We start from the raw sequence: 12417 nt of genomic DNA, 5'->3' as shown, positions 1-12417 counted from the left end.
GGCAGCGGCTGCCTGTAGAAACGGTGTTGTCTCAGGTGTTTTTCTTAACCACGGACACGATTCCAGCTAACAGTTCTGTCGCGTGTTTCTGGCCAGCAGGTTCTTTCTGTCCTCGAGATTTTTAGCAATTTGGTGCACATTCTATTCGCTGGTGGGTTGCCCAGGATCAACCAAACCAGGTGGATCTCTGCAGCTAGAAACAAAAAAACGGTGGGCCGCCCGTCATTTTTTACCGACATGCCGAGAATCAAAATAAAAACAAATTTTCTAAAACATTTGCCAACTGTTCCACCGAACCACATTTCCTGGTCCATTTTCCAAAAGTTGTCCTCATTCCAGAAGGAACACACCATCTCTAGTTTAAGGTTAAGTTCACAAAACAAATCTATCTGTTGTTGCACTTATTTTAGTGCGGGGTTAGGAACCGTACTTTTACACCAAAGGCATCCGAGACTCAAACGTTTCTGCCGGATGGCTACTGTCGGGAACAAAGTAGCACTCGCTGAAGAGTGGAAAAAATCGCAAGAAAATACCCCAGATAAAACCTACTGGTCGGAAACCCGAGAACCAGACAAATGCACGGATCAGGACGCCAGAAAGAAACTCGCGACAGAACTGTTAGCTGGAACAGTGTCCGTGGTTAAGAAAAACACCCGAGACAACCAGTTTCTACCGGCAGCCGCAACCCGAAACCAACAGGTTCTGTGTCTTAACACTGACTTTTCCACTGTTCCACGGCCAGTGGTCAGCGAATGTTGCCTCGGATGTTTTTCTTAGCCACGGACTCGGTTCCGGCTGTAGGTTGCAGGAAGTAAAGCGAGAAGTAAAGGTTCTTTCACGAGCATCTTTCGGCCTTGCTGTCTCCGGTTAATTTCTGGCACTATCGTTTCACGTTCCGGCCAGCGGATAAAGACGGATCTGCCGTGGGTTGCTCCTGGGAAGCTGTTTTTGTAGAGAAACGAGTTCTCTCGACAACACTCCAGCAAAAAAAGTTTTGTTGTGTGCGGACGGTGCGGCGCGGAAGCAAAAATGTGAGACGCCATCTTGGTGAAAATTTTTGACAGGAGTTCAAGAATGACGTGACGTGAGCGTGCGTTACAAAATTGGTTTGACAATACCCCCGTACCTTTACAAGCGTTACATTCGGTATTCGTCCATATTGTTAAAAACCTGGATACGGTTTCCTTATGGCTAGTAAAGGATGTTTTGGCTGAGTGTATTTAAATATCAAAATCAAACCATACAACCAAGTGTCTGCTCGAACCTATGAGGAGTCCAACCGCCGCCAGCGATTCCACTTGGTTTGGTGTGTTGTTTGTCTTTACAGCAGGAAGACGACTCCCACACCTGCAATGACTTAACGGCCTAACAACAACCAAAGCCGGGACTGCCGTTTTACTTCCCTATCCGATGGAAGGTTTTGGCAGATGGGAATCGAAACCCATGATCATCTATTCACAAAGCGGACAGCGGACCATTCGGTCAATAATTTATTGGTTTAAGCGGTATACGCACTTCGGAAGGAACCAGTCAAGAAAAAATAAAATGGGCAGCAGCGGCAGCGCAAGCAAGTCAGAGAGGGTGAAGAAAAGCCCGAAGAAATCTTTCCCTCTCGGAAGGGGTTGGAAACTCTTCAAATTAAACTTATTATTTTAACCAGTATATTAAAATATTTGTTAGTATATTTATTAATTCCTATCCTTATCGTCAGTACACTGACCAATATATTGAAAGTATATCTTTATATACTTACAATGTCTTGTATACTAACTGAGTGTAGTATACTAACAAGTATACTGTAATATCGTTAGTATACTGAAGATGCATAAGTAATATTAGAGTTTCCAGCCCCTTGCCCTCTCCTTTGTTCTGCTGTTCGTAAAGCTGTTTCTTGACCCCTTTCCTTCCGATCTACATACTAGCCTTTAAGCCTACACTGACACTTAGCAAAACTCCCACAGCGCATCGAAGTGTTTCGCTCATGATCTGGCCATGCAATAATTTCAATTGTCAAACACTTGAATTTTAAATGGTGCTGAAAATAATAGTACGTAAAAGCGATATACAGGTTCTCGTTTGCTAGTCGTGCACGTTAACACTCTTGTTACCCAATAGATCTATGATGTGGCTTTATTCAATCATTCATGTGTTTGTATTATATATTATTATTAGTTTTTAGTTCAATGTTAACAATGCCCGTTCGTCACGTCACACTGATACAAAGTGTAAACAACCAGGATATCGTTACCAAATAAATTACAACTACAAATACTTTTAAGTTTTTCGTTGTCTAACTACCGGGATTTTACTGTTATTAATCTGGTATTTCTGAATCTGGCCCTGCCGTGGAACTCAGCTCTTCAACTGTCATCAAGAAAAAATGGTCACTCACCACCGGCCAAACGCGCGTTTGTTTTCTCCACCGCTCGGATGCCGCGAATTTTCCGTAATCGCTTGTAAAATTAGTAAATAAAAGTGCTATTTTTCGCTTACCTCGGCAAGTTTCGTGCGTGGTTCGCGCGGGGCCACTGCTAGTGTGTGCACCGCTTTTGTTTATTTCCGCGAAACCTGGACGTGCCCGGGAAGAGGTGCTCGTAATGCAGCGTAACAAAATCTTCGTGGGCAGTTTGCCGCCCGGAACGAAGCCGGAGGAAATCCGGGCCATGTTCGAGAACTATGGCGTCGTGACGGAGTGTGACGTCATGAACCGGTGCGCCTTTGTCCACATGCAGAGCTCGGACATGGCCGAGAATGCGATCGCGGCTCTGCACAACTCGGCCTTCAAGGGGGCGACCATCAATGTGGAACACGGAAGAAGCAAAAACCCCGGTGATGGAGGGGGAAGAGGAGGAGGAGGTGGGGGAGGGTTCAGGGGCGGCCCGCGAGGGGCCGGAGGTGGTGGCCGCGGTGGTTTTCGACAAGGTAAGAAGTTGATCGTTCAAATCAAAGTTTATTACTTAGAACATCTTTTTCAGATGGCCAAGAACGATCTGGTGGCGGTGGTCCAATGAGAAATAACCGAGGCGGCTTCCGGAGTCAACCTTACGGCGGCGGTGGAGGCGGCCGTGGTGGATATGAAGGTGGCCAAGGGGGAGGCTATCGAGGAGGATTCAACCGTGGTGGAGGAGGAGGAGGAGGCGGCGGAGGGGATAATTATCGGAACAGCGGAAGCAGATTTTCGCACTCCAGTCCTGGCCAGTTCAACAGCGAAGATCGTCGTGGATTCGCGCTGCCAAACGAAGGTGGCGGAGCGGGACGGTACGGTGGAGGCGGATCGGGAGGTGGACCGCCGGCCCGGGGCAACAGTGGATTGGCCATCAGTGCCCAGAACGATCCGTACGCACGCCGCGTGCCGGCACCTGCTGCGGGAGGAGGACCGGGATAGTAAGTAGGGAGGGATTCTGTTATTGGCGCAACTTTAAATTTTTCGCTGAAAAAAAAAATGTCAACTCAGACGTAGTTCTACGTCAATGTTATTTCATCATAGTAAGGGTTCGACGGGGTAAAGTGGTACCCCTTGCGAAAGTTGCTATACTAACGAGTGCTATACTAAAAAGTGCAACATGGAGTTAAGAGGCAGTATTTGTAGATTCTGCTCGGTTTGTTCTAGAGGTCGTATCGAGGTGCTCCGATTTGGATGAAACTTTCAGGGTTTGTTTGTCTATACATGAGATGAACTCATGCCAAATATGAGCCCTCTACGACAAAGGGAAGTGGGGTAAAACGGGCTTTGAAGTTTGAGGTCCAAAAAACCTAAAAAATCTTAAAATTGCTCGCATTTCCGTTGAACTTCATCAATTCCAACTCTCTTAGATGCATTTGAAAGGTCTTTTGAAGCACTTCAAAATGTGCCATAGACATCCAGGATTGGTTCGACTTTTTCTTTTAGCTTTTGCAAATAACTGTCAAAAATGGATTTTTTTAAAACCTTAATATCTTTTTGCAACATCCTCCAACACCCATACTCCCATAGGTCAAAAGATAGATAATTACATGGACTATAAGCCTACGGTGTTAACTTTTTGGCCAATCGCAGTTTTTCTAATAGTTTTTCGATTTTTCTAGAACAAACATTTTACAACGTTAGTTTTTGCCCTGTAGGCCGCCATAGCGGCACTTTTTGGTCTCAATTTTGTCATATTCGGAATCCTCGGACAATTTCACGTAAGTTAGAAGTATTGGAGTTGTAAATTTGATAGTAAAAATTGCCATTTAGAATGAATTAAAATATTTTTTAACAATTTGTTGGATTAGGGGTAAAACAGGTTTTCGCCTACTTGATACAGCATTTGACGTATTGATCACAGGATAAATATCTAGAGAGAGCGAGGGAAAACACGACTGGTTGTGGGGAAAGTTAAATGTGGAATGAAGTTTTATTGAACGGAAAACTTAAAGTTAATGATCACCGATTGCATTGATTACTTCGATCTTCATTACTCCTCCTCAATCAGTGATCTTGAAGTCCCATAGTAGCGCGATGTAACTCCAATTTCTGCTTCTGTAAAGGCTTGGTCAATCCATCGGCTACCTGCACTTCGGTGTTGATATAGGTAATCTCGACATCGCCACGATCTAGTGTGTCCCGTATAAAGTGGTGACGAATGTCAATGTGTTTCGTTCTGGAGTGGAAACCACCGTTCTTCGATACGGCAATAGCACTCTGGTTGTCGCAGTAGATGACGATCTCCTCATTCTTCTCGATCCGGGCACGTAGACGTTTCCACCACAGAGCTTCCTGTACTGTGGCAGACAAGGCCATGTACTCCGCCTCGCAGGTTGACAACGCCACGGTTTGTTGTCGCTTGCTGCACCACGAAATAGCTCCACCTTGCGCGATGAATACGTATCCCGTTACAGACTTCCGGCCCTCGCAGTCTGCGGCCCAATCAGCATCCGTGTACCCCTTGATGTCTGCGTTACCGTCCTTTCGATACGTCAACTTGAATTTCGATGTCCCTCGCAGGTACCGCATCAGGTGTTTGACGGCGTTCCAGTGCTTGTCTCCGGGGTTGTCGTTGAAGCGACACAGAACGTTCACGGCGTGGCATATATCTGGACGGGTGCACTGTCCCAGATACATCAGGCAGCCCACTGCCTCCTTGTAGGGTACGTTCGCCATCCGCTTGGCTTCTTCTGGATCGGTTGGTCCCATCGACTTGGTCAGATTCTCGGCGGCGTTCATCGGTGTGGCAACCGGCTTGCAATTGGACATCTGGAAACGAGCCAAGACAGACTCAACGTACGCCTCTTGGTCCAGTGAAACGGAGTCCTTGGTCCTTGAAACACGAATGCCCAAGACGTGCTTAGCTGGGCCAATATCCTTCATCCGAAATTCATCACAAAGCTGATCCTTGACCTCCTTCCTCCAGCGCTTGCAGTTGCTGAAGATCAGCAAGTCATCCACGTACAGCGCCAGAAACAGAACCTTCTCTCCGACGACCTTGTAGTATACGTACGGGTCGTAGTCGGCACAAGTGAGACCAAACTTCTTCAACGCAGCATCCAGCTTGAGGTTCCACACGCGGCTGGACTGCTTCAAGCCATAGAGTGCCTTCTTGAGTCGGCAAACCTTCGTCTTGTCTTGGTCGTCAAAACAGGGCGGCTGTTCCATATAGATTTCCTCGGTCAGCTCACCTTGGAGGAACGCGGTGATGGCATCCATCTGGTCGATCTGGAGATTCATCCTGGCAGCGAGCGCAAAGAGGTACCGCAGGGAACTATGACGAACCACGGGGGAATACGTTTCTTCATAATCCACCCCCTTTCGCTGAGAGTACCCTTTGATCACCAGCCTTGCCTTGTATCGATCCACCTTACCGTCAGCGTCCACCTTCGTCTTGTAGATCCATTTGCATCGAATCGCCTTCCGATCAGCTGGTAGTTCAGTCATCTCCCAGGTCCCGTTGCTGATGAGAGCATCGTACTCCTCCTGCATCGCACGTCTCCAGCGGTCGGAATCGTCACGTGTCAACGCTTCTTGGTGCGTACACGGGTCATCGAGATTGCGCTGTGAACAATTGGAACCAGTATCGCCATCGTGGACATCAACATGGGAATACTTGCCGAGGGTGGGCACCCCCTATCGTTGAGCATCAACCCATGTTGGAAAACGTCGTCAACTGGTCTTTGATTTGATGACGACGGGGGTGCAGTGCTGGCAGCATTCTCTCGTCGGGCAGCTGAAGTGGACGATCCGTCCATCATCGGGGCATCTGAAACACGCGAAGAGCGCTTACCATTGCACTGGACATCGAAATCTTTATACTTGCCAGGGATTGCGCGCTCCCTACCGCTGCGCCTCAACGCCTGTGACTGGGGCGGATGTGAAGATTGCCGCGGCGGGAGCGCAGGAAGTGTCACGGAGTCATCAGCATCCTCGAACTCGTCCGAACTTGTATCGGATGCCTCCTCTTCTTCCACTTGCTCGGGTTCTTGAGCAGGTTCCGGTTCTTGAGCAGGTTCCGGCTCTCGAACAGGTTCTGGTTCTTGAACAAGTTCTTCAAAATCCAACCTCACGTACGTCGACTGTGGCCCGTTGGTAGCTTTGAGAGTTGTCCTTCCGTCGCGATCCGCCAATCCTTCATCGAGGAAAGTCACGTCCCGGCTCATGAAGATCTGCTTCGATTTCACGTTGTAGAGACGATAGCCCTTCGTCTCCTCGTCGTACCCGATCAGGATACATTCAACCGCCTTCGGATCCCATTTGCGCCGCTTCTGTTTCGGGACATGGGCCATCGTTGTCGTCCCAAACACTCGCAAATTGGACAGATCCGGTTTACGACCAGTCCAGGCTTCTTCTGGTGTCGTCTGAATCCCCGTGCACGGAGATCGGTTAATCAAATACACGGCAACAGCAGCTGCTTCCGCCCAAAACGTCTTCGGCAAGTTGGCCTCGAATAGCAAGCAACGTGCCTTCTCGACGATCGTCCGGTTGGCCCTCTCCGCTAGACCGTTTTGCTCTGGTGTGTACTCAACGGTGGTCTGGTGGCGAATCCCCAGCTGACTCAGGAGCTTCTCGAATCCCTTGTTCTTGTACTCCGTCCCGTTGTCCGTACGCAAAACCTTCAGCTTGTGTCCTGTCTGCCTCTCTGCCATGCTGTGAAAGTCCTTGAAGCAGCGAGTCACCTCTTCTTCGGATTTGTGACGCAGGAAGTAGATGAACATCTTCCTTGTCCGATCGTCGATGAAAGTGATGTAATATCGACTTCCACCGATGGATACCTGCTCCATTGATCCGCAGATATCGGAATGCACCAACTCAAGCACCTCGGTCGCTCTGGTTCCACTCTTGTTGAACGGCAGCCTGGTCTGTCGCCCCATGGGACAGATTTTGCAGCCAGCAGCACTATCAGCCTCCAGGAATTGGACTCCAGTCACCATGCCGTTGCGCAATCTGGTCAAGTTCTTGATTGACAAATGACCGGTACGCTTGTGCCACAGCTCAACGGTTGTCGGCTGACACACCAGCACCTTTGGTACGTCCTGTTCCAGCTTGAATAGTCCGTTCGAGCGACTTCCAGTCGCGATGCACGTGCCTTCGAGATCGAGCACTTCACAGCCCTTCTGGCCGAAAACAACGGTGTGGCCACTATCGACGATTTTACCTACCGACAGTAGATTGACTACCAGTTCTGGAATCAGCTGCACTCCGTTGACGTCAATCTCTTCTCCACAGGTCGGATGTAGCACGGCAGTGCCCTCCGCGACGACCTGCATTTCGCCTTTGTTTGCGGCGAACATCTTCCCATCTGTTTGATGAGCGTCACGCAGCAACGACTTCGTCCGGGTGAGATGACAAGTGGCTCCGGAATCGAAGAACCAGTCCTCAGTCTTCATCTCGTCCATCGTCGTCAGCACGGCACCAAATGCACGACCTGGCTTGCTACCACCTTTCTCTCCGGCGGTTTCGACGACGACTTGGCGGGACAATCCCGCGCGATGTGTCCAAACTTGTGACAGGAATGGCACTTTGGACCCTTGGACTGCGGCTTACCAATATTCTCCTGCTTGTAGCTCGGCTTGCCCTTCACCGCAAACGCTGGTTCGATGGTCTCCGTCGGCTCGTGATCCTCCTGCAGCAACTTTGTCTTGATCAGGTCGCCCGTAATCTTCGAGCCAGAGTTTTGTAGCGCCATCACCATCGGCTTGTAGCTTTGAGGTAGGCCAGCAAGCAGCAGCATTCCAACCCATTCTTCCGAAATCGGGAATCCGACACCACCGAGTTGGTTTGCGGTAGCAACCATTCTCGTCACGTACGCCTCCATGGATACGGAGTTGGCCAAGTTCGTTGTCATCAGCTTGTGCAGGAGACCCCATCGACGCGTCAATCCGTTGTCTTCGTAGGTCTGCTCCAGCTTGTCCCAAGCGCCTTTGGCCGTTGTTGTCCCCTGGACATGGACGTACAACGAAGGGTCGAGGCCAAGAATAATCTTTCCTCGAGCTTTACGGTCCTTCGCCTTCGGAATTGCTTCAGGCGTACCGTCATCCTTCAGGTTCGGTTCCACAGCTTCCCACAGTTCTTCCGTTTCCAAGTAGGTCTGCATACCAAATTTCCACGTGCACCAATTCTCCCTGCCGAGCAATCGTTCGACGACCGGAGATGGTCCCGTAGCGTGCGTCATTCTTGAGGAAAATGGTTCTTGAGGGAAACTGCTTGCGTGAACTTCTTGTTTCAAATTCTTGCGGAAACTTCTTGCGAAAATTTGTAATCTTCTAGAAGCTTAGACACTTTCCACCCACACCTGGGCCCATAACCTCTAGAGAGAGCGAGGGAAAACACGACTGGTTGTGGGGAAAGTTAAATGTGGAATGAAGTTTTATTGAACGGAAAACTTAAAGTTAATGATCACCGATTGCATTGATTACTTCGATCTTCATTAAAATAAAATCTATTTCTTTTTTCAAAAATGTTTTATTTAATTATTTTTTAAATCAAATTTACAACTCCAATACTTCTAACTTACGTGAAATTTTCCGAGGATTCCGAATATGACAAAATTGAGACCAAAAAATGCCGCTATGGCGGCCTACAGGGCAAAAACTAACGTTGTAAAATGTTTGTTCTAGAAAAATCGTCAAACTATGAGAAAAACTGCGATTGGCCAAAAAGTTAATACCGTAGGCTTATAGTCCATGAAATTCCCTAACTTTTGACCTATGGGAGTATGGGTGTTGGAGGCTGTTGGGAAAAGTTATTAAGGTTTAAAAAAATCCATTTTTAACAGTAATTTGCAAAAGCTAAGAGAAAAAGTCGAACCAATCCTGGATGTCTATGGCACATTTTGAAGTGCTTCAAAAGACCTTTCGGATGCATCTAAGAGAGTTGGAATTGATGAAGTTCTACGGAAATGCGAGCAATTTTAAGATTTTTTAGGTTTTTTGGACCTCAAACTTCAAAGCCCGTTTTACCCCACTTCCCTTTGTCGTAGAGGGCTCATATTTGACATGAGTTCATCTCATGCATAGACAAACAAACGCTGTTACGCATTGGTGAAAAACTCGCTCTTAAACTTTCTGTCAAGCTTCTGTGAAGTTTACCATAACAGTTGCGAAAGTTTAACTCCATGTTACCGGCTCACATCTCTCTTTTTAATTTCTCGATAGTAATTTTTAAGAAACATTGATCAATAGGGTAAATATACCTATTCTGATAAATCGACGGTAACATTTCAAAAGGCATCATGTACATTTTGACACTTTCTGAGTTATTGCATATTCTGAAAGTACTCCTAATAAGCTACCTCTCCACCAAAAATGAGCAAAAGTTACTTCAGTAAAGTCTGTTTATTCATGATTTTAAATAAAGTAACATAAACAAAATCTCTGCCATCAGCAGTCCCTGTTTATATAGCCCTGTCAACCTGTCAAACAAAAGGCTACATAAACCTCGTGACGAAAAAAAGCAACATGAAAAAAGCGCCATGTACATTCGGCGAAGAAAAAACGAATCATAGCAAAGCGCCCCCCTCAGTGACAGCAGGATGATATCGACGTTGGTGATTTCAAAAGAAGTTATGTTTGTTTTTCTCAAATAAAATTACGGAAATAATGTTTTATTGAATATGGATGATCAAGTATCAACAAAAGCAACGTTTTTCATCGTTCGTTATCATTAGAACATCTTATTTTGCTTTTATATAAAAATGGTAATTGAAAATGGATGCTCAACATTCAAATGCGTTTTTCTCAAAACGCATGGTTTGTACATGATGCTTTTTGAAATGTTTGCATCGAAATCACCTATCTTACGGAGAGTCTACTGCTCGATTAAAGCTCCTAAATTACTGTGACCAGCAACAGCTCCACTTCGAGTAATAACACAAATTTATGCCATTTTCTGGCCAACTAAAATAACGTTTTCACAGCACTTAAAATATAAAACTGGTTCCAACTATCGACAATATATTCTTTGCACATGCTTTAGCTTTTCACGTGAAGAATAAACTCGAAACCTGTCGCCCTTAGAGACCCTAAATAGGGAGACTGGTCTAAGCTTGCTAAATCGATCTGGCAACGTATGTTTTGAGCTTGCTCGTTTGGATACGTCAAATTCACTTCGACCAGTCTCCCTATTTAGGATCTCTAGTCGCCCTGAGTCACTTTGACATTCCACCAGGATGTACCTATTCTCGTCGGAGGCTAACGAAAACCGAGCGAGAAGCGAGGGCAAATAAAGAACAATGGCTGGCCAACAACACCACCAGCAGCGCGTGAAAACAAAAACTCAGCCGATAATAGAAATTTGGTTGGCTCCAGTGCATTCTCGTCGGATTAGAATAAACTTGGGAAATATTTTTGAAAAATGCTTGTATTAAAGAACGCGAATCATTTTCCGCAAAAGTCAAAATTAAACAGAAATGTTCACAAAAAGCTGCTCTACTGGTTGGTGTGTTTGGTTTTAGTAAATTTCAAGGAACACTCCAGATTATTGAGCATCATTCAGACACGAACGCTTAGTGGAATGGGATTAGGCATATTTCTTCTAGAACAAAAGTTTGTTTATTCGCAGAATGGAATGAATTTGCTTCCCATTTTTTAACAATGCTCCTAACCGTCACTCTTAACCTGTCAGTTATGAAACATGACTCATTTTTCTCTGAAAGATTATTTTTATTTAACTGAAAAATTTTGATTCAATTGAATAAGGCTTTCTAGTCAGAAATTTACCAACACATTCAAAGTATGTTTACATTACAGCTGGACGTTTGTTTGCATCAGGCTTCCTATCTCTTTCTGGCAAAAGTTTTTTGTCAGGCGACTTCTAGCTGTTTCTTTTTACTGGCCGCCCGATATGTCAGCCAACATACTTCGCAGGGCTGTGACAGCTCGAGCTCGATCATTGTTTGCATCAGAACACTGTGACGAGAAGTTCGTCATTTTTGGGTTAAATTATATTTTGTTCACTGGGCCTAGAAAGCCTTATACCGTCTAAGCTAATCGATTTAATCAAAAGACACAAAATTCCTAAATTGAACCAGAAAGCCCTTTTTTCAGAACAAAAAAAAAATACACTCTTTTTCCACCTTTCACCAGTGGCGGCCGTGGCGGTTACAATCAAGGAAACGGAACCGGCAACTTCCACTCATCGAACTACAACCAATCCTTTCCTCCGCTGGGAAGTGAACCGTCTCGGTAATGAATAGCGAAACAACAGTTACGAAACAGATCTTCAGCTCATGATTTAAACTTTCCACAGGGTAAACCGCGGACCACCGCCCCAACATCAGCAACGGTGGGCACAGTAGAAGGAAACGGTTCAGCCCTTTCCAACGCGATGCGATCATACACCTTGGAATCATGTTCGTAGAGTAAATTAAAATGTGTTTTCTTTTTTTTTTTTTGTATCTTACCATGTTTTATCACCGATCATTGAGCATCTCACGAGACAAACACACACACACACACTGTTTAAAATAGAAACAAACAAAAACCGGAACCACCAAAAGCCCTCCCATACAAGAGAATCATTTACATATAGTATTTAAGATTTTTTTGCGATGTGCGTGCTTTGACAAAAAAAAATCAAGCACGCAAAGATGCAATTTTACTATTGTAATTTTCCTTTATAATGTTGCAAATAAATAACGCAAGTGTGTGTGCATATATGTTTCATACACATGGCGCAATCTTGAACGTTTTCATAGCTCTGCAGCGAAACAGGACGAAGCTGGCACGATTGTCAAGACAACGGAGAGCAATAGTTTGTAGGAACATTTCTAGATTTTGTAAGGTTTTTTTTTCTCTCAGCCCATTCAAACCAACAATAGCAGACAAACAAACTGAATAACTGTACGAATCATCAGATTGAATGACAAATATATATTGGTAAACTTAAAACTGTTTAAGTGTGGTTTTCCATTTACAAAAAAAAAATATCACAATCTTTTTTTTAATTTTTTAAATGAACTTCATATC

At 45.6% G+C, this 12417-nt stretch overlaps 1 protein-coding gene across 1 annotated transcript; it reads left to right on the top strand.

Annotated features, from left to right (window-relative positions):
• The first annotated feature begins 2373 nt into the window (after positions 1 to 2373).
• Positions 2374 to 12339, top strand: LOC6035384 (glycine-rich RNA-binding protein 10). Its single transcript, XM_001845533.2, has 4 exons — positions 2374 to 2922; positions 2976 to 3384; positions 11536 to 11634; positions 11699 to 12339. The coding sequence occupies exons 1-4, from the start codon at positions 2598 to 2600 to the stop codon at positions 11745 to 11747; spliced, it is 882 nt and encodes a 293-aa protein (XP_001845585.2). The 5' UTR covers positions 2374 to 2597; the 3' UTR covers positions 11748 to 12339.
• The last annotated feature ends 78 nt before the right edge of the window (positions 12340 to 12417 follow it).

The sequence above is a fragment of the Culex quinquefasciatus genome, chromosome 1 (assembly GCF_015732765.1).
Source record: "Culex quinquefasciatus strain JHB chromosome 1, VPISU_Cqui_1.0_pri_paternal, whole genome shotgun sequence".
Lineage (NCBI taxonomy): Eukaryota > Metazoa > Arthropoda > Insecta > Diptera > Culicidae > Culex > Culex quinquefasciatus.
The sequence above is the reverse complement of the archived record's forward strand: the minus strand, read 5'-3'. Positions and strand labels throughout refer to the sequence as shown.

Coding starts and splice junctions, on each gene's coding strand:
- LOC6035384 (XM_001845533.2), top strand. CDS start 2,598: ATGCAGCGTAACAAAATCTTCGTGGGCAGTTTGCCGCCCGGAACGAAG. Junction 2,923..2,975: donor CCGCGGTGGTTTTCGACAAG/GTAAGAAGTTGA, acceptor CATCTTTTTCAG/ATGGCCAAGAACGATCTGGT. Junction 3,385..11,535: donor GCGGGAGGAGGACCGGGATA/GTAAGTAGGGAG, acceptor ACCTTTCACCAG/TGGCGGCCGTGGCGGTTACA.